Here is a 22,988-nt window from a genome sequence, read left to right on the forward strand (position 1 = left end):
AACGGATGTGAAACGACTAGCTTAGTTAGCGGTGCGCGCTAAATAGCTTTTCAATCGGTGACGTCACTTGCTCTGAGACATTGAAGTAGTAGTTCCCGATGGGTAAAGATGCTTCGTGGGTGTCAGTGGTTGATGTGTGCAGAGGGTCCCTGGTTCTCGCCCGGGTATGGGCGAGGGGACGGTCTAAAGTTATACTGTTACATTGATGCTGTTGACCCGGATCACTGGTTGCTGCGGGAAAAGGAGGAGGTCAAAAGGGGGGTGAGTGTAACGGATGTGAAACGGCTATCTTCGTTAGCGGTGCGCGCTAAATAGCGTTTCAATCGGTGACGTCACTTGCTCTGAGACATTGAAGTAGTAGTTCCCCTTGCTCTGCAAGGGCCGCGGCTTTTGTGGAGCGATGGGTAACGATGCTTCGTGGTTGAGGGGACGGTCTAAAGAGATACTGTTACATTAGTATATTTAAGTTTAACCACAATATTTGTGGTATTATTTGTTCTGTTTTTTCCCCCAGGTGGATTAAACTGAAATTGCAACCAACTTTCTATGGCTTGTTTAAAAAGTAACAATATTTTGGAGGTTATTTGGTTTTCAAATAACTGAAAGTGAGAGGTTGTAATCTGAATAAAGTGAAAAGGCCATTCTTGAACATGGGGTGAGACATTCTTAGTAATTTACTAGATAACCATTTCGGATTTAAGTATAACTTTTGTATGACTGATGCCTTTAGTGAGAGGTCTAATGCTTTAATATTTAATAATTTCTGCCTTCCGAATTCATATTCATTATATAAATAGTCCCTTTTAATTTTGCCTGGCTTGCCATTCCAAATCAAATATTTTTTGCTCATATAATTTAAAAAGCAGGTCGCTAGGTTTAGGCAAAACCATAAGCAAATTGGTAAACTGTGATATGAGTAAAGAGTTAATCGGGGTGATTTCCCCCCACAAATAGACAGGTATTTCCTTTCCATGGTAGCAAGATCTTATCCATTTTTGCTAACTTTCGAGAATTTATTGGACTGAGAATTTCTTTCTTTCGGGATATGTATACTGAGCATGTTTACATCCCGGTCAGAGCATTTTATTGTTAAACTACACGGTAATAAAAAGTAGAATTTATATAGTATACTTATCATAATTTGGTTTAAATCCAGAGGTTAGAAAAATTATCTAGAGCCTCTGAGGTTGTGGAGGGATTATACTTGTGGATTTAAAAGAAAACATGAAAATACAATAACACCTTTCTTTTTCATGTTAACTAGCTAACTTTAGCTGTCTGACTTTATTAGCCAGCTAATTTTCACACCATAAAGTACATTATTTGATCAGTTAAATTGGCTAATGTGGCTCAACATTTTTCTGGCTAACGGATCATTTGATCCAGCTAGCAAGATACTTAATAATGCTAACAATACTTGTTCACACACCTCAAACTTTCCAAATGCCAGTTGTTTTTTGGTTACAACTCATGAAGTACGCTTCATCACCTTTTCACCCTCATCAGGCTTCTCACCTACCTCTTAGTTATAGTCCAGGGGACGCGCTGCTATAACTGGTGACCTGCCTTTCCACTCTCTTTCCAGAGCGTGCGCTGATGCTGTAACTAGCAAGTTGGTTGTCTCTTCTCTCTTCAGTCGCGTGCTGCATTGTTGTTAAGCTAGCAACCAATTGACCGGAGCTAACAAACAGCTAACCAGAGCTAGCCGAAAGCTAACCGGAGCTAGGAAAAAGCTAACCAGAGCTAGCCAAATTAACCGCTTTTCTAACATTTTACAGTACAACAATTACAAAAGTTCTTAAACATCACAGTTACAGCATTCAATTCTCTAAACCCTTGGGATATTGTCAGGAGTCTTTTTCAAAAATAAAAATGTTCAGGAGTTAATGTGTTTTTTCTAGATCAAAGGATTGCTTAAATTACTATGTTGTTCAAAACATTACATTCACTTCAACAGGAATGTTACAAAACTATATAGTGGTATTCAGTGTATTGTTGCACTTTACTGACCTGAAACACTGGCTAAATCATGAAACAGGAGAACATGGCTTCTCTTTCAAAGGTTCAATCAATCAATCAAATATATTTATAAAGCCCTTCTTACATCAGTCGATGTCACAAAGTGCCGTACAGAAACCCAGCCTAAAACCCCAAACAGGAAGCAATGCAGGTGTGGAAGCACGGTTCTCTCAATTATGAGAACACTGGTGCAGGATCGCATATATTCCCAGTGCGAAGCGAACACGTCTCACTGACCCCTACTGGCCAACAGCAGTATAAATGCATCACAATGGCTAAACTTTGGGAACTGGCATTTCAGTAAAGGTATTCTAACCCCAATGCAAAGGAACAATAAATAAACACAAATGTGACCATAGATTTAAATGTGAAGCACAAAACATGTATCAAGTTGTTTCAGATCTACACATGTTCCTAGGGAGGAGGGGTTAGGATTTCTTCTGGACAGGGCCTAACTATACTGGCCCAATAAGCACATTCCCTAGAAATATCCCTTATTGGAAGTGGTTAGGGCGTTCGTCATTGGCCGCTAGGGGAGTCACCCTACTGTCTAATTTTAAGCAATTTACAGTACCAGTCAAAAGTTTGGACACCTACTCATTCAAGGGTTTTTCTTTTTACTATATTGTAGAATAATAGTGAAGACATCAAAACTATGAAATAACACATATGGGATCATGTAGTAACCAAAACAAAAGTGTAAACAAATCAACATATATTTTATATTTGATAATCTTCAAAGTAACCACCCTTTGCCTTTACGACAGCTCCTGCAAGAACCTGTTCTTAATGATGCAACTACGTTTTTTGCCAAAGCAGAGATGCTGAAAAAACTATTTGCCGCTCTACAGACGTCGATATCGAGCCGCTAACACAAGTAAAGGTCCAGTGCACTACTTTTGTGAAAACATATTTTAAAAATATATGTTATTCATATTTTCTTTTAATTATTAAAATGTTCAGGGGGTGCTGCAGCACCCTCATCACCCCTACTTCCCACGGCTATGCTTTCCATGACAGACTGACCAGGTGAAAGCTATGATCCCTTATTCATGTCACTTGTTAAATCCACTTTAATCAGCATAGATGAAGGGGAGGAGACATGTTAAAGAAAGATTTTGTAAGCCTTGAGACAATTGAGACATGGAATGGGCCTTTAAAATAAGGTACGGTAGTAGGTACCAGGCGCACTACTGGATTTTTAATTGCTCAACAACAGTTTCCCGTGTGTATCAAGAGTCAGGCCAGCAGAGACAGGCCAGCATCCCTGTTGAATGCTTTCAACATCTTCAACATCAGTCCATGCCCTGATGACTTCAGGCTGTTTTGAGGGCAAAACAGGTTGCATCTCAATATTAGGAAGGTGTTCCTAATGTTTTGTACACTCAGTGTATAAACTGTCTTCTAGTCATGGTCTATCCTATATAACTACTGCTGTACACACCTTTTCTATTCATATAATGTCTATACACACCATCAAATAAATATATATTTATGGCTGACATTGCTCGTTCTAATATTTATATTTTATTTTTATTTGGGGGATTTTAGTGTATTGTTTTGTATACATTATACATACACAAAAGTATATGGACACTCCTTCAAATTAGTGGAATCGGCTATTTCAGCCACACCTGTTGCTGACAGGTGTATAAAGTCGAGCACACAGCCATGCAACATTGGCAGTAGAATGGCCTTAATGAAGAGCTCAGTGACTTTCAACTTGGCACAGTCATAGCATACCACCTTTCCAACAAGTCAGTTCATCTAGGAGTAACAACGGCTCAGCCGCAAAGTGGTAGGCCACACAAGGTCACAGAATGGGACCGCCGAGTGCTGAAGCGTGTAACGTGTAAGAATTGTCCCGGTTGCAACACTCACTACCGAGTTCCAAACTGCCACTGGAAGCAACGTCAGCACAATAACTGTTTTCATGGCCATGCAACAGCACACAAGCCTAAGATCACCATGCACAATGCCAAGCATCGGCTGGAGTGGTATAAAGCTGCAATGCATAGTGCCAACTGTAAAGTTTGGTGGAGGAGGAATAATGGTATGAGACTGTTTTTCATGGTTCGGGCTAGGCCCCTTAGTTCCAGTGAAGGGAAATCTAACGCTACAGTATATCCTCACTTGAAAATGAATGCTGCTTTTTGGGGGGTGTTCAAAGCAAGCCATTTTCCCTTTCATACAAAAGTTTACATAGAAGCATTTACCTCAGTTGGTGTAGCCTACTTTGTTTAAAGACATTCATATCCAGAGTGTTGACTGCACCTCAAAGGCTTACTGTTAAGATAATTTGCCATTGATAATATACAAGAAAGTGATTAATTATTATGGAATACAATTGGTGTGAAATACTTATACAGTAAGAAGCTTCAGGATGCTTGTGTGTGTGTGTGTGTGTGGTGTGTGTGTGTACTTCTTCTGGTTATAAGTATTATACGCAGTCTAATACAAATATTAAGCTAATACAAATAGCTACTGATATTTCACATGGGAGAAAAACACACAATAGAATATTTCATATCAAAGTGTCTTTGGAGAGTGAAGAGTTCAGAAGTATTAGTCTCAGAATAATGTAATTTTCTAATTCAATGGTTTCAACACTTTCCTGAATAAATGTAAGTAAAGAATGCCAGAACAATGCTTGACTTTACCCAGTGTTACAGCAAAATGAACCCATTCACCACATAAGAACCAACACATGTCGTGAATGCTAGCACAAATAAAAACTAAATGTGACAAGAAAACATCTCTTGAATTATGACCATTAATTCCCATGCAGATTCTCAAAATATACATTTAAAAGAACTATCAACACATCATTAAGTGTCAATGGTTGCTAAACTTTGATTATATGCTAAAATAAATGATTATTTCTGGGACAGCAAAGTAAATGAGGCAAAGTGTATGACAGTTTATCATTCCAGCCAGCAGACTCTTCTGCTTAGTGATGAAGCTGATGTCTTGTATTATTAATTAATGTTCTTTGTTTACTATTAAATCTAACAATTTTGTTTGACTATGGCCTGACACTTCATTACTCTTCAAGATGCCACTCTTCTTCAAGATGATGAAGAGGCTCTCAATGAATGCTAAAAGACTCTCTAAGGCTGTTTTCTGCCTGTTCCTTTGTGATCCGTTTCCAGGAAGGGGGGATATCTCCAGGGTGTGAGACATACTGTATGGCAAATTCCTTGTTGAATTTTGCCATCACATATTTCCAGTAGTCTGAGGCCTGCATGCTGGGATCTGCCGGGATATGCCAGTTGGGAAAAATTTCTCTGTACTTTTTTAAAGGCTGAAATTCTTCATTTGTCTCGTAGCATTTGAAAGAACCCTCACTAAACACTGCAGAGGAGCAGATGTCAGTGCAGAGTTTCATTGAGTCATTAAACCTGCACTGACCAAGTCCCTGTGGTCTGTGTATTGAGGCACAGTGCTCATTGTGGGCCTCCCCTCCCGCCTCACATGGTGCCCCGCAGAATGGACACTGCTTCCCGCAGCCAAACACTCTTGTGAACAGCTCGTTCTGTGGCTTGATTTTCTGTCTTTTCAATTTATGTTTCACATCCTCTGCCTTTTGAAATTCTTCTGTCAGAGACTGTTCCATCTCCACCACAGATGTTTTGAGCCAGTGGGAAAACTGTTCCTGTTTGGAATTGTTGAGGATCATAGTGGCTTCCAACGCATCTTGGGGAATGACCAGCTTCTCTCCAAGTTCTCTGCATATGTCCTGAAGGAATTCCTTTATGTTGTCGTTCTCATTAGTCTGTGCCTTTGAGATTGCCTCATTGATTACTTTGATAACCCCATTGAGTTGATACTTCTCCAATTCAAACATTTTGTTCCCTTGTGAAAAGTGTTTCAAGATTTCATTCAAAATCCAATTCTTGACAAAAGCTTCATAGTGACAAATGTAGCCCACATAGTTGTCAAAGTTGAATGCTGACAGCAGTTGCTTCAGGATAGAGTACTGGAAAAATGTCCGAGAGCTGAATTGAAAGGCATTCTGCCCCGTCAGCATTACGTCAACAATTTCTAGACCCAGAGAATTGGTGACACAGGCTTCTACTGCAGGTCTGAGACACAGGTTGGTGAACTCTGCAGCTTTCTTCTGACACTGATCTTGTCCACTGAACAAGTCTTTGAAATCTGCCAGGTATTTACCTTTGAACTGTTCAAGGCACCAATGAGGATTGTTTGCACATATGAACTGTTCATGCATTGCTTGGAAAGCCCTGGATGCAAACCCACAAACGTACAATTTAATGGAGAGTTCAAATTTATTGCTTGTCCCAAGATTTTTGTTGGCTTCCAACTTCTCTTCAATCATGTGCAGGATCTCTTGAATGTATGTGTCATGGTAGTTTGTCTTATTTTGAACAGTCTCTCTCACAAATTCATTGCATTTGTCTATGAGGTTGTCTGCCATGGCCTGGGTTTTTCTTGTGTTCTCATTCATGTAAATGCTATTCACTAACTTCTTTAAGAACCCCCCTGGAGAGACTATGAAGGGTTTTGTTCCATGATCTTCAAGTTTCACATTGTTCAACTTTTCATTCACTGCCTTCTGCATCATGTTAGACCGGAGCTGGCTTAAAACATGGCTCACAATGTCTATTTTCTTCAACCCTGTAAAAGAGAGCTCCTGCACAGTTTCCTCCCACACCTTTTCAAATTCTCTGTCAAGCTCCTGATCTGGCCTCTGACGTTTGTCCTTTCTGCAGTTCTCAACCAACTTCAGCACCTTTTCCTCCATCACCGCGGTGTAGTTCTTCTTGATTGTGGCAAGCTTGTTCATTCCTTGTTGCATCTCAACATCAGCGACCAGTTTACTCAAAACAGAGTTTTCTATCTCCCTTTTTAGACTTTTGATGCTGTTTGCGAAATCCTCTCTGTATCTCTCCACCAAGTAGACATGTCCATCTGCCTGTTCATAGTACTTGGTCAGGTTGTCAAGAAGGTTCTTCTCCCATTGGACAAGTTCTATTGAGGCTTCACTTTTCAAATGATGGAGAAAATCCCTCACGTCTTCTGTTTGATATTTCATTGCTATTGTTCCGAAGTTGGAAATCCTTGTTTCAGCATTTGTCATCCATGTGTGCATGCGCTTTCTGAATGACCATTCCCACTTACTGAACTCAACACACAGCTTCATGTAGGCATCAGCCACCAGGCTGTTTCTGAAGCTGAATATGAAGTTTTCATACTTCACAGCATTCCACAGGCTTTTTGTCCACTCCAGAAAGTCCATGATGCTGTTCCCAGAGGCTTCACAGTTCTGGAAGACCTCGATCATGTTCTTTTTGAACTCGTATACAGACTCGCTGTAACCGGCGTTGACGGGTGCCATTGGGGGGTTTCCGTGCCAAAGTCCAGGAATGTACCAGTTACCAGTCTCTGGGTTGTACTCCATCACATCAGTGAAGCTCTTGTTCTCCTCCTTGTTTTCCATTCTGGCTGCTGCCTGGGTCATCTCGTTTAACTGCTCCAGCAGCATTTTCCGGTCTCTCATGTTCTTATCATGTGCCGAGACATCTGCCACGTTCTGGTGGACAAACTGACACTTGGGTTTCTTTCCCACCTCTTTCATCCGGAGAAAAGCGTGGACCACGATCTGCAGGATGTCCTTCATCTCGGTCGAGTTCTCCATGGCAATATTGATTATAGTGACATCACTCAGGCCGACAACAAGTGTGGCTAGCTCGTTGTCATGCTCGTAGCTGTCATCATGCTGTGCCAGTTCTGGCGACTTCAGCCCTTCTGTGTCGATGATCACTAAGAAGTCGCAGTTCAGCTCTTTTTTGAAGTCGTCTTTGACTTTGATGAGCAGCATAAAGGCCCCTCTTGTGCATCTGCCGCTACTGACTGCGAACTGCACTCCAAACATTGTGTTCAGTAGAGTGGACTTTCCCGTGCTCTGAACACCTAGAACGGTTACCACCAGGATCTTGCTCTTTGGTTGCACCAAGACATTGAGTTGATGCAGCACATCACTCACCCATCTCAGAGGTATGTTCGATGCGTCTCCATCCACCAGCTCCAGAGGAAACCCATCCAGAAGCAACTCAGCACATAGTCTGGGCAGGTGCTTCAGTTGTTGCCTAGACTCTTCAGCTTCTTCCAGTAAGACTGCAGATTCATACAGTTGACCCATTTCACGTAGGAAATGCTCAGTTCCCAAAGAACTGTTTGAAATCTGTCTGTCAAGGTCTGCAATTTCATCTTTGTTTTCAGATGAATTCTGAGACTTTTCTTTGTACAGCTCTCTAAGGCCAGAAAGGTTTTTTCGAGCCATATTGTCCAGGTTCATTCTCATCCATTTCAAGAAATAGGTCCTTTCTAGCCCTGCGCTTGATATTGCATTTATGAAGCAGGTCATTGCCTCTGAAATGTCATATCTCCTTTGCTGTTCCCTAAGTTGTCTCTTGTCTGTTTGGAGTTCACTTTTGTACATCTCTAGGTTCTGGTTCCCAGCTTTCCGCAGTCTGCATTCCTCCTTCTCCAGACGTGCCAGCTCCTTCCAAATCTGTCCTTGCAAGGGAAGCTGACTTTCCTTATACTGTGGTGTGTCATAAATCTTTGACGTGATTGCGTCAGCATTTAGCTTGGCACTCTGACAATCTTTGTAGTCCTCATCAACCAGTATTCCAAGCTCATGCGCCACTTCAGCCATCTGCTCCAATGGCATTCTGGACTTTGAATTCTTAATCAACTCACCAACTGTGTTTCGCAGGTTCTTCACAAAGTCTGCATCATTCATCTGTTTGGTCTTCAGAATGATGCTGCTTTTTTTCAAGTTCAACTCTGCTGCTGTTCTCTTCAAAGCATCAATGCTGAAGCTCTTGCTCTGTGTGTTACCCACTAGAAACAGCTGAGCCTTGGTGTGTTGGCTGGTCAGTAGCTTGTACTTGGTGTCCAGGTTGTCAAAGAACACAAAGACAGCTGCAGAGGTCTGGCAAAGAAAGGAATATTGTGTTTCAAAAGAACTGATGTCCCCTCTAAGATTGGATACAGCAATAGCTTCACCAAAAATATCAATGTTTTTTTTCCCGCTTGGGAGGTACCAGTTTATCTCAACCAATCCGTTGGATATTCTCCTTGGGCTATCGCCACATTCCATGTCGTGGTGGACAAACGTGTCGTGATACTGTTGAGGATTACTCAGCAGCTTGTTTAGAATCTGAGACTTGGACAGAGAGCACTCGCCCAATCTGACAAAAGAGATCATAGGGAGGTCAGAGAGAACAATCCTGTCTTCAACAAATCCTCTGGAATCTGCCAATGAATGAGGTCTGAACTTCTTGACAATGTCTCTCATGGCCCAGAGCATTAGCGTACACTCTTCTGTGTCACAATTGGGGAGAAGCAGGGGCACTGAAAACTGACACATTGACATTTTCAAAACCATCTCTTGCTGGAGAAAACCATTGGAACACAGAAAGAGAGCAGTCACAATGTCCAAGGGGTTTACAACATTACTAGAGTCCAGGTTATCAACCAGACTCTCCAGATCTAGATCTATGTTGCAAAATGAAGCATCACAACTTGCCTCGCCTTCTAATGAGGTACATTTCACACTCCTAGCAGTCACATTCACCATCATCAACCTCTTTAGGAAAATCCATGGCAGGGCTGAGAGAGTCTGAGCAGGTTCATCGGTGACAGTCTTCTCATCAATCTGCAGCACGGTGCTAAGGTCCAGCTTCTCTGTGTAGTGTTGCTCCAACCCCAGGTCCAGCAGCAAACTCTCCAGGTGGGTTTCTGTGTCGGGAAAGAAAATAACGGTTTCAGATCTGACCTCCTTGGTTGTCAATCAACCGATTTATAAAACATCCTCCCGTCACACGTTTCAACACACTTACTTGTGCGGCCATATGTCACCACCGACTTGCTTTGGGTCCCGTTCTTCAGCACCGTAGAGACGTGAAAGGAGTACTTGACACCTGGACTCAGACTGGAGAACGTCAGGGTGTTGGACTCCGTTGTTATCTTCTGGACTTCCTCCCCATCACAGGAACAGGTCACGAGACATGCCTCAGTGACACCAATCGGTTTGTCCCAACCCAGAGACACTGATTCACTGCTGACTTGGTCAATCTTTACTTTTTCAGGTGGCAGAGGTTCTACAAAAAGGACAAAAAGGGCCCAATTCAATTACAACTTGAAGAATGAAAACAAGTCAAACAATTCTTCCTGTAATGCAAGGGGAAATGTTTGAATCATTGCACTTACTTGTATACATGGACATTGTGATCACCGGGCTCAGATTCCCATCTTCTGTGACCGATGTGACGCTGAATGTGTACTCCGTCCCTGGAAAAAGGCCTTCCACATCAGCGCTGTTGGACCCTTGGAAGGAACGGATCTCTCTCTGGGTGTTGCAGGAGTAGGTCAACTCGTACCGCCGTGCTGGGTCAGAAGGGCGCCAGCTCAGAGAAACAGAGTCACTGCCAACATAATGAACTGTTATCTCTCCGTGGGAGGAGAGCTCTGTGGAAGAGAGCAATTTTTTTTGAATGAAGGCATGAAACATTTATAAATATACGCTATTATACTGCATCATCCCTACTGTTGTTATGCTATAATAATGACAATAATATTAGTCAAATAATAACAGTAGTGAAATAGTGATAAATAGTGAAAAACGAGTGAAAGACTATTTTTAAACAGTGCTGATCGCCATTCACAGTGAATAAAGTAACGTTCCTTAAATGTTCAATGCAAATAAGCATACATGCAGTGTTTGTGAATGGAAAACAACTAGTAAGGATTTTATTCAATTATAAAGTATACATACGGTTGTCAAAAATTCAGATACGGTATAATTCCTGTAATATTATTGAAGTACCTGCTACAGCAGCATCCATCTGTTGAGATGGCTCTGTCTCCAGACTGTCAGCTTGTACTCTCTGAGATGTGTCCTCATCTTTCCCAAGATAGAAGTCAAGGAATAGATCACTTGCATCTTGAAAGTCCTTCAATTCAAAAGAAAAATGTCTACAGTCAATTGAATGAAAAAAAAATGGAATAAAAATTTACCGCAAAGTACTTGATAAAAGAGTGTACATTTATGGCTGTCATTGAACAAACCCATGCCATGATTAGATGGTGAAAAAAACACACCGTTCCTTAAACAATAAAAGTTAATTTACCAATATTTCTGAAAATGGATATGCATTTTGGAAATAAACTATTCATATATACAGGTAACTGACAAAATAAAGGAAATTAGGGATACAAAGGATGCATTTACACAGGCAGCCCAATTCTGATCTTTTTCCTCCTAATTGGTCATTTGACCAATCAGATCAACTCTGAAGAAGATTTGGTGTGAGAAGATCTGATTGAGCAAAAGACACTTAAAAACCCCATCATAATTGGGCTGCCTGTTTGTTTAAACGCGGCCAAAATTTATTAAAAGCAGGTGTGGTTCCTGAGTTAATTACGCAAATAACATCCCATCATGCTTCGGGTATTCATTTAGAAAAATGCCCAGTTACCCATTATTTTGGCAATGTCCCCAATCACTTCCCTGGGGCATTGGGATATTATTTTGACCAGAGGAAAGAGTGCCTCCCACTGACCCCACAAAAACACTTCCAGCAGCAGCTGGTCTCCTATCCAGGGACCGAACAGGACCAACCCTGCTTAGCTTCAGAGGCAAGCCAGCAACACATTTCTATCTGCAAAAACCTCCGTGTGAAAGAGCAACAGCACACCCTACCTCTTCATCTGAGGAGCTATCCATTGGCAGGGTGTCTTCAGTCGCTCCACTCCGAACCCGGTCAAAGGTCACATCTTTTAGACTGCATGGCTCTGAAATACGTTTGGGGTAATAGAGTGTTACAATGCCAATCAAATACATGTTGCAGCACATCAAAAAGTTGGTGAAGCATTATCAGATGCATTATTTTCCATTATGTCTCACCAAAGAGATAAAGCACTACCTGTAATATTGATAATTATGGCATTTATCCAAAGCGACTTAGTGGTCCTGGCTGCCGGGGGGGGGGCACACTTTAGCTAGGTTGTTTAGCCCATATATTTTGTTCTAATGTTTGAGTCCCTCAAATATCACATGAACACACATAACAAATGGTAAAATGTGTAGAATTGTAGGAATTAGCTTTAATACGGCAAAAATAATGTCTGCAATCCATGACAAACTGTGTATAAGAACAGGAAATGAGCTTTAAAACGGCAAAATCCTTTCTCTGCCAACAAGAGGGGTGTTAACAGTTTGTGTCGTGAACAGTGCTAGTACACGTAGAAATAGACGTGGCACTCGCACAGCGTGTAGGGGGGAGGGGGGGGGGCGCAGGATGTTCCCCAATGCTGGAAGGGGGGCCTGAGTGAAAAAGTTTGGGAACTCTGAACTAAGCTACAGAAGACCATCACTTGACACTGATCCAGGTCAGATTAGTTCCCCCCCCCTCCCCACACAGGGTTAGAATAGGTTGATCCTAGATCAAAAACTAAGAATGGGGGGTAATAATCATTTGCCTGCACCTCAGCTCAGGGATTCTATCCAGCAACCTTTCGGTTACTGGCCCAACGCTCTAACCACTAGGCTACTTGGTGGTCCTATAAGGTGCTTCTAATGTTTGTACACTCAGTGTAGTTTATCAGTTACCAAACATAAAAATCCCTGGGCAACTGTGGACAGGGCCTATACACTTTGCAAGGATTTGTTTGTTGCCAATGATGTATATATAAACCCTGGTTTGCTAATGATATGTATTGGCCAATTAGCAGCTTTGAAACTACCAGTCGCCATATTGGTACTCCCCAGAACGAACAGTCTTCCATAGGAATTAATGGTATTTTAGTATTTCTTTGTTGAATTGGGGACTTAACATTAAGTACTTCAGAAAATCTATACTTTAAGGTATGTTTATGTTTAGTTCACATAATTTAAAATAATAAATTACGGTGTCTGTAACAGAATATACAAAACGAATGTAGACGTTAATAAATGCATTTCTCTAAGCTTCCAAAATATTTTTTTCATTGGGGAGGAATAACAAAATGACCGTGCAGTGGCTTCAATACAATGCCCCTCGTCAGTCATGCAGGGTTCACCATTGATAGATACATTCTATTTTTATTTGTAAACGTATTCAATGTACTTGTGAATGTCAATAGATTGTTTTGTTTTTATTAATAGCGTGTTATATTTTGTAGTGTATTTTTAAGAATAACTGAGAAAAATACAGCCGAAATATGACTTCAGTCCCGAGGCTACCTACCTCCCTCTTCCTCGACGATTGCTTTACATGTCAAGCAAAACCGCTGTCCCTCCTCACAAAGCGTGTGACATCGAATACACTTCATTTTCCGAAAATGTCTGCCACAGAAAAACATCAATAATGTGCATAGCAGTAAAGTGAAATGTTGTAGTGATTTAGGCACCCCATATAATTAATACAAACAAATTATGAATGCCGCATAATCGGATCATGAGAATGTTGAAAAAACATATCACATATTTGCATTCACAAAAAGTATATTAGCCTACAAGTAGCTTAGTTCATAATCAGCTACAGTTACTGTGATATTACATGTACAATTTCTTAGGCCTACGTGTTGTATAACATTCCATTTTTGTAATAAAGATTTTAAAAACGTTACCATGTGATTTAGACCATTAAAGAGTTTGATTAGCAAAGTTTGATGATACACGACTCACCTCCTGATCACTCCGCAGCTCAATGACGGATAATCAAACGTTCGAGTGGGATGAACCATGTGCATGAACGACAACCTGTTTTATCGTGCATGACAACATTCATGCCATCATATCTGAAACATTTTTAGACCTTTACTGTATTAGCCTACGTTTTATTAGGATGTAATTAACGCGAAATCTTTTTTTTATATCGTAATTTGGTTCAGGCCATCTATGCTTAACTTTCCGTTTCATTTCCTTGAAATGGGAAAGTAAGGGAATAATAGCCTAGTTGAGGGAGAGGCAGCCGAGGAGGAGGAGACTGGAAAAAGTTTTCAATGGCATAGATTCAAAATCAAATCAAACTGTATTTGTTACATGCGCCGAATACCTTACCGTGAAATGCTTACTTACAAGCCCTTAAACCAACAATGCAGTTTAAAAAAGGGTTTTAAGAAAGTATTATTAAAAGAAACTGAAGTAAAAAAAAAGAAATAAAAAAAATAAAATAAAAAAATAACAAATAATTAAAGAGCAAAAATAAAATAACAGTAACAAGGCTATATAGCGGGGTACAGGTACAGAGTCAATGTGCGAGGGCACAGGTTAGTTGAGGTAACATGTATATGTAGGTACAGGTAAAGTGACTATGCATAGATAATAAACAGAGAGTAGCAGCAGCATAAAAATAGGGGAGGGAGGGGTCCTACGCAAGTAGTCCTGGTAGCCATTTGATTAGCTGTTCAGTAGTCTTATGGCTTCTGGGAAAAAGCCTTTTGGACCTAGACTTGGCGCTCTGGTACTGCTTTGCCGTGCGGTAGCAGAGAGAACAGTCTATGACTAGGGTGTCTGGAGTCTTTGTCAATTTTTTGGGGCTTTCCTTCGACACCGCCTGGTATAGATCTCCTGGATGGCAGGAAGCTTGGCCCAGTGATGTACTGGGCCATACGCACTACCCTCTGTAGTGCCTTGCAGTCGGAGGCTGAGCAGTTGCCATACCAGGCGGTGATGCAACCAGTCAGGATGCTCTCGATGGTGCAGCTGTAGAACTTTTTGAGGATCTGATGACCCATACCAAATCTTTTCAGTCTCCTGAGGGGGATTGACGTTGTTGTGCCCTCTTTACAACTGTCTTGGTGTGTTTGGACCATGATAGTTAGTTGGTGATGTGGACACCAAGCAACTTGAAGCTCTCAACCTGCTCCACTACATCCCCGTCGATGAGAATGGGGGCGTGCACAGCCCTCCTTTTCCTGTAGTCCACAATCATCTCCTTTGTCTTGATCACTTTGAGGGAGAGGTTGTTATCCTGGAAGCACACTGCCAGGTCTCTAACCTCCTCCCTAAATGCTGTCTCATCGTTGTCGGTGATCAGGCCTACCACTGCAAACTTAATGATGATGCTGGAGTTGTGCTTGGCCATGTAGTCATGGGTGAACAGTGAGTACAGGAGGGGACTGAGCAAGCACCCCTGAGGGGCCCCAGTGTTGAGGATCAGCATGGCAGATGTGTTGTTACCTACCCTTACCACCTGGGGGCGGCCCATCAGTAAGTCCAGGATCCAGTTGCAGAGGAAGATGTTTAGTCCTAGGGTCCATAGTTTAGTGATGAGGGCACTATGGTGTTGAACGCTGAGCTGTAGACAATGAATAGCATTCTCACGTAGGTGTTCCTTTTGGCCAGGCGTGAAAGGGCAGTGTGGTGTGCAATAGAGATTGCGTCATCTGTGGATCTGTTGGGCCGGTATGCAAATTGGAGTGGATCTATGGTCTCTGGGATAATGGTGTTGATGTGAGCCATGACCAGCCTTTCAAAGCACTTCATGGCTACAGATGTGAGTGCTACGGGTTGGTAGTCATTTAGGCAGGTTACCTTGGTGTTCTTGGGCACAGGGACTATGGTGGTCTGCTTGAAACATATGGTATTACAGATTCGGTCAGGGACACATTGAAAATGTCAGTGAAGACACTTGCCAGTTTGTCAGTACACATCCTGGTAATCTGTCTGGCCCTGTGGCAATGTGAACATTGATCTGTTTAAAGGTCTCACTCACATCGGCAACGGACAGCGTGATCACACAGTCGTCCAGAACAGCTGGTGCTCTCATGCATGCTTCATTATTGCTTGCCTCAAAGCGCGCATAGAAGTAATTTAGCTCGTCTGGTAGGCTCATGTCACTGGACAACTTGCGGCTGTGCTTCCCTTTGTAGCCCGTAATAGTTTGCAAGTCCTACCACATCCAATGAGCGTCAGAGCTGGTGTAGTAGGATTCAATTTTAGTCCTATATTGACGCTTTGCCTGTTTGGTGGTTCGTTGGTGGGGATAGTGGGATTTTTTCTCAGAGTCCGGGTTAGAGTCCCGCTCCTTGAAAGCTCTACCCTTTAGCTCAGTATGGATGTTGCCTGTAATCCAAGGCTTCTGGTTGGGGTATGTACGTACGGTCACTGTGGGGATGACATCATCGATGCACTTATTGATGTAGCCAGTGACTGATGTGGTGTACTCCTCAATGCCATTGGAAGAAACCCGGAACATATTTCAGTCTGTGCTAGCAACACAGTCCTGTAGCTTAGCATCTGCTTCATCTGACCACTTTTTATAGACCGAGTCACTGGTGCTTCCTGCCTTAATTTTTGCTTGTAAGCAGGAATCAGGAGGATAGAATTATGGTCAGATTTGCCAAATGGAGGGTGAGGGAGAACTTTGTACACTTCTCTGTGTGTGGAGTAAAGGTGGTCTAGATCCCCCCCCTCTGGTTGCACATTTAACATACTGATAGAAATTAGGTAAAACTGATTTAAGTTTCCCTGTATTAAAGTCCCAGGCCACTAGGAGTGCCGCCTCTGGATGAGCGTTTTGCTGTTTGCTTATGGGCGGTATACAGCTCACTGAGTGCGGTTTTAGTGCCAGCATTGGTCTGTGGTGGTATGTAGACAGCTACTAAAATACAGACAAACTCTCTAGGTAAATAGTGTGGTCTACAGCTTATCATGAGATACTCTACCTCAGGTGAGAAAAACCTAAAAACTTCTTTAGATATCGTGCACCAGCTGGGCGCTGTACTGCAGTGCCAGCTGTGCCACCAGAGTCTCTGGGTTCGCGCCCAGGCTCTGTCGCAACTGGCCACGACCGGGAGGTCCGTGGGGCCACGCACAATTGGCCTAGCGTCGTTCGGGTTAGGGAGGGGTTGGCCGGTAGGGATGTCCTTGTCTCATCGCGCACCAGCAACTCCTGTGGCGGGCCGGGCGCAGTGCACGCTAACCAAGGTTGCCAGGTGCACAGTGTTTCCTCTGACACATTGGTGCGGCTGGCTTCCGGGTTGGATGTGCGCTGTGTTAAGAAGCAGTGCGGCTTGGTTGTGTATCGGAGGATGCATGACTTTCAACCTTCGTCTCTCCTGAGCCAATACGGGAGTTGTAGCGATGAGACAAGATAGTAGCTACTAAAAAATTCTATACCACGAAATTGGGGAGAAAAAGGGGTGAAAAAAAAAAAAAAAAGAAAAAAAGAAATTGCCAAATCCAATAATTTGTAGGGGTCTCCACATACTTTTGTGTATATATAGTGTACATGTCTTGATTTATTGGCAACAGATTAAAGGTATGTAATTTAAAAAAGTCATAACATCAAATTGTCTTACAGGCAGTTGAAAACCCTGAATGTATCTATTTTTGTTTTTATATGTCATTGCATTGTAACTGTCAATAATTTAGATTGTCTAAAAACCTAGTATTTTAACTCGCAACATAAAAACAGTGGGGATCTTGCAGTATAACATGCCTTAGGCTATAACATGAACTTTGCCATGCCTAATAAGAGTCTTGATCTTCCTAGACCATTGTTTAAACATAGCAGTCATAACCATTTGTAAAGATCTGGTTTTCTTCCACAGAGCTCTCCTCCCACGGAGAGATAACAGTTCATTATGTTGGCAGTGACTCTTTCTCTGAGCTGGCGCCCTTCTGACCCAGCACGGAGGTACGAGTTGACCTACTCCTGCAACACCCAGAGAGAGATCCGTTCCATCCAAGGGTCCAACAGCGCTGATGTGGAAGGTCTGTTTCCCGGGGACGAAGTACAGTTTCAGTATCTCAATGGTCACTGAAGATGGGAATCGGAGTGTGGAGGTCAGCATGTCTACGTGTACAAATAAGTGCTTTTAAAAGGTTATTGGGAACTTTACCTTTGAATCCATTCGATATCAAGACACACACGTTTGCCAATCAGTTCTTAAATAAATATTGCGCTGCAGTATTTATACAGTAAAGTCGTTTTAGTTTTCACATGTAATCAGATGAAGGCGTTGTCTGCTGGCAGTAGTTGTGTACACATTAAGGTTTGTCAAACAAAGAACACTCAACTGTATTCTTAAAATGAGAATTATGTTTTTGACTTGTGTTTTCGTTATTAGTTGAATTGAGCGCTCAAACTTTATTTTTGTCCTTTTCAGTGTCTGCACCATCCAACAAGGTTAAGATTGACCAATCCAGCAGTCAATCAATTCTCTAAATTGGGATAAATTGTTGTCGCTGGTGTCATTGCAGCATGTCACATGATGGAGAGGAAGCCCATAAGGTGACAAGAGTCCAACACCGTGACATTCTCCAGTCTGAGTCCAGGTGTCAAGTACACCACCTGTGTTTCAACAGTGCTGAAGAACAGGACCTAAAGCAAGTCAGCTGTGATTGTTGTTTAACGTTTCAGTCTAGCAGGAGGGCATTTACCAACCTTCTAATATGTCATCTATGAAATATGGGCAGTGCTTCACAGTTTTAGTAACAAAGGTTTTACTAAATTCACCTGTCCATATTTAAAGATATTTCAAACAGTTCTCTTTTCCCCCACCTGGAGAGCTTTCTGCTGGACCTGGGGTTGGAGCAACTGTAAAGATCGTTGTCCTCCTCGGATGATGAGGAGTAGGAAGGATCAGACCAAAACGCAGCGTGGTAAGTGTCCATGTTTATTTATTAAAATTAACTGAACACTGCAATAACCAAAAAACAACAAAGAGAGAGTGAACGAAACAGTTCTGGAAGGTGAAGACACACAAAACAACTACCCACAAACACCAGGTGGGAACAGGCTACCTAAGTATGGTTCTCAATCAGAGACAATGATTGACAGCTGCCTCTGATTGGGAACCATACCAGGCCAAACACATAGAACTATAACACACAGAACAAACAGAATGCCCATCCCAACTCACACCCTGACCAAACTAAAATAGAGACATAAAAAAGGAACTAAGGTCAGTGCGTGACAGTATCCCCCCCCAAAGGTGCGGACTCCGGCCGCAAAACCTACGGGAGACTCCGGCGGTGCCTGACGGGCGGGCGGGAGACTCTGGCGGCTCCTGACTGAAGGGCGACTCTGGCGGCTCCTGACCATCAAGCTTAAATAAGTTCACTGGTAAATATTTGCTTAACAAGACACAATAAGTACTTTTGAAAAACTACCTCATCTCTGTACCCCACACATACAATTATCTGTAAGGACCCTCAGTCAAGCAGTGAATTTAAAACACAGATTCAACCACAAAGACCAGGGAGGTTTTCCAATGCCTCTCAAAGAAGGGCACCTATTGGTAGATGGGTAAAAAATAAAAAAGCAGACATTGAATATCCCTTTGAGCATGGTGAAGTTATTAATTACACTTTGGATGGTGTATCAATACACCCAGTCACTATAAAGATAAAGGTGTCCTTCCTAACTCAGTTGCTGGAGAGGAAGGAAACCGCTCTGGGATTTCACCATGAGGCCAATGGTGACCTTAAAACAGTTAGAGTTTAATGGCTGTGATAGGAGATAACTGAGGCTGGATCAACATTGTAGTTACTCCACAATACTAACCCAAAGGACAGAGTGAAAAGACAGAAGCCTGTACAGAATATAATTATTCCAAAACATGCATCATGTTTGCAATAAGGCACTAAAGTAAAACTGCAAAAAAAGTGTGGCAAAGAAATTAACTTTATGTCCGGAATACAAAGCGTTATGTTTGGGGCAAATCCAACAAGACATCATTGAGCACCACTTCATATTTTCAAGCATGGTGGTAGCTGCATCATGTTATGGCTATGCTTGTCATTGGCAAGGACTAGGGAGTTATTTTATGATAAAAATGAATTTAATAGAGCTAAGCACTGGCAGAATCCCAGAGGAAAACCTGGTTGTCTACTTTCCAACAGACAAATTCATCTTTCAGCATGACAATAACCTAAAACACAAGGCCAAATATACACTGTTGTTGCTTACTAATATGAAATGCAATGTTCCTGAGTGGCCTAGTTAGTTTTTTTGACTTGCTTTCTAGCAATGATCAACCAAACTTGACAGAGCATGAATCATTTTTGAAAGAATGTGAAAATATTGTACATTCCAGGTTTGCAAAGCTCTTAGAGACTAATCCAGAAAGACTCACCGCTGCCAAAGGTGATCCTAACATGTATTGAATACTTATGTCATTTTGATATTTCTGTATTTCATTACATTTGAAAAATGTCTAAACATGTTTTCACTTTGTCATTATGGGTTATTGTGTAGATGGGTGATCTTTTGTTTTATCCATATAGAAATCAAGCTTTAACACAAAATACGGAAAGAGTCAAGAGGTACTTTCTGAAGGCACTGTGTATAATGAGTTGCTTCTGGATGGGTTTCCTCTGGAGCTGGTGGATGGAGACGCATCGAACATACCTCTGAGATGGGTGAGCGATGTGCTGCATCAGCTCAATGTCTTGGTGCAACTGAAGAGCAAGATCCTGGTGGTAACCGTTCTAGGTGTTCAGAGCACGGGAAAGTCCACTCTACTGAACACAATGTTTGGAGGGCAGTTTGTAGTCAGTAGTGGCAGGTGTCAAAGACGTCTTCAAAAAGAAACAGAACTGCAACTTCGTTGTAAATCGACACGGAAGGGCTGAAGCCGTCAGGGCTGGCACAGCTGGATGACAGTTACAGTGCATTCGGAAAGTTCAGGCCCCTTGAGTTTCTCCACATTGTTACATTACAGCCTCATTCTAAAATTGATCAAATTGTTTTCCCTCATCAATCTACACAATACCGCATAATGACAAAGCAAAAACAGGTTTACATTTTATTAAATTAAAAACAGAAATACCTTATTTACATAAATATTCAGACCCTTTGCTATGAGACTCGAGACTTGAGCTCAGGTGCATCCGTTTCCGTTGATCATCCTTGAGATGTTTCTACAACTTTATCGGAGTCCACCTGTGGTAAATTCAATTGACTGGATATTATTTGAAAGGCTGTCGTGGAATTCTTACACAGGGACACTCAAAGTCAATCTTAAATGAAGCATTGTTTATTGTACGAGTGCTGTAGAGGTTCCAACAAACTTAATGCACCATAGTTAACATCTGTCAGGAGCTCTGATGGGGCAGTCCCAGCAGTTGTCTTATATACAGCTATACACAGACAAGTTATATTTGCATGATTTAGCATAATTCATGAATCCTTACCATTTTGTTTCATTCATGTGACCGACCAATACTGGTTCATAACATGTGACAGACAAATACCTCACGAGGCCTGGGCGTACTGTCAAATTCCAGTGACTGATAGTGAGGATTTGTACAGTCAGCACATGAATAGAAAAGAAAGTTATAATAAAAGCACAAACATTAAAATTGCATCCTTATGTTGCAAATCCCTTTTGGCCCGACAGTCTAGGGGGATGGTAATGAGACCCGTAAAATAACTCATGCAAATTATAATTGTGACAAAGTAAAAGTGAGAACGAAATAACCAGGACAACTGAAATCTACCGTCAAACTCAAGGTTTATTTGAAAACACACGGTAATGGGGGGAGCAGGAAAAGGGGCTGAGCTGGACCCAAGGAAAGAAACAATAAGTATTAAAAAAAAACCTAAGCTAGACTAGCCTACTTTAACAGCTAACTAACCAAAAATACAGTGGGTGGTCCGCCCAGTTCTAACAAGTGTATTTAACAAAGTTTACCTACGGGTAGTGTATGCCCATGGGCGACTTGTCTTGGTTTCCCCTTTTCCCACCAGCAATCAAATACAAACACCATAACCAAAACAATACTCACAGGTGATGACAAAGTGCTATGGAGGTGCTCTAACAAAAGCGAGGTTAATCCACAACGAGAGAGTGAACCACAGAGACCTACAGACATGGCATTAACAGAGAGATTGAGCTTTAGAGCAAACAACTAACAGGGTTTTTAAACCAAGGGAAAGGAACTGTGATTGGGTAGGAAACAGGAGGAGGGGTGTCTTCTGATTGATGATTGATTGTTGATTGATTGGGGAGTGATGATTTTCACCTGTGAGGGGAGAAGGAGAGAAAAGAAACACACACACAGGATACACCCACAGGATACTTGTATCCGTAACACTCATCCTCCATCCTCACGTGTGTGATAATAATCCTTACATTTTAATGTAAGCATTTAGATTTTAGCTTCTATATCAACATATCCTATACTCCTATTAAACCAATGGAAATCAACACAGAAAAAAAACGGACACTTCATCATTTCAAACCCTTCATTCTGGGTTGTACAATCCAATTAATATGGTAATACTATAATCATAATAAAGATTTTACTTTATTAATGGGAGTGAGTATCAAAAATGCACATACTGTACATAATGTACTTGGCAGACTCAATGGACAAGATCAGTGCCGGAAGAAAGCTGCAGAGTTCACCAACCTTGTCTCAGACCTGCAGTAGAAACCTGTCTCCAACTCTCTGGGTCCAGAAATTGTTGATGAAATGCTGACAGGACAGAATGCCTTTCAATTCAGCTCTCTGTAATTTTTCCAGTACTCTATCCTGAAGGAACTGCTGTCAGGATTCAACTTTGACAACTACTAGTTTCCTCTGCGACCTCACAGTCAAGATATGGGCCCTTGAAATCTGCCCCAAGACTATAAGCAGAATAGGCACTCCGTGGAATGGTACTTGCACTTGACCTTAGCTACTGGCCAAACAGCATTGTGGGTGTTATTTGCATTGCTAAAAGCAATTTACAGAATACTTATTCCTTGAACTGAGCATGAATCAGTCTACTTAGGGTACTAGGGTCTGATGCTAAATACATTTTTTAATGCTTTCAATGTTTAATAATTCAAATTCTGTAAATAAACAAAGTTTAAAAGTTACTGCATTTTATTCATGCCTTATACGTTTTGTTGAATGCAAATGGTCATATTTTTAAAATAAATGTTTTCTTGACACATTTGTTTTTATTTTGTTTTGGCTCTCATGTGGTGAGTAGGGTTAACATTTCATTTGAATG

General features: G+C 41.7%; 1 protein-coding gene across 1 annotated transcript; it reads right to left on the reverse strand.

Annotated features, from left to right (window-relative positions):
* Positions 1-4,516: 4,516 nt before the first annotated feature.
* On the reverse strand, positions 4,517-13,960 carry si:dkey-85k7.12 (interferon-induced very large GTPase 1). Its single transcript, XM_064940421.1, has 7 exons — positions 13,718-13,960; positions 13,278-13,375; positions 11,753-11,844; positions 10,877-11,003; positions 10,261-10,518; positions 9,891-10,151; positions 4,517-9,789 (listed from the first exon to the last, which is right to left on the reverse strand). The coding sequence occupies exons 1-7, from the start codon at positions 13,780-13,782 to the stop codon at positions 5,108-5,110; spliced, it is 5,583 nt and encodes a 1,860-aa protein (XP_064796493.1). The 5' UTR covers positions 13,783-13,960; the 3' UTR covers positions 4,517-5,107.
* Positions 13,961-22,988: the final 9,028 nt, after the last annotated feature.

The sequence above is a fragment of the Oncorhynchus masou genome, chromosome 27 (genome assembly GCF_036934945.1).
Source record: "Oncorhynchus masou masou isolate Uvic2021 chromosome 27, UVic_Omas_1.1, whole genome shotgun sequence".
Lineage (NCBI taxonomy): Eukaryota > Metazoa > Chordata > Actinopteri > Salmoniformes > Salmonidae > Oncorhynchus > Oncorhynchus masou.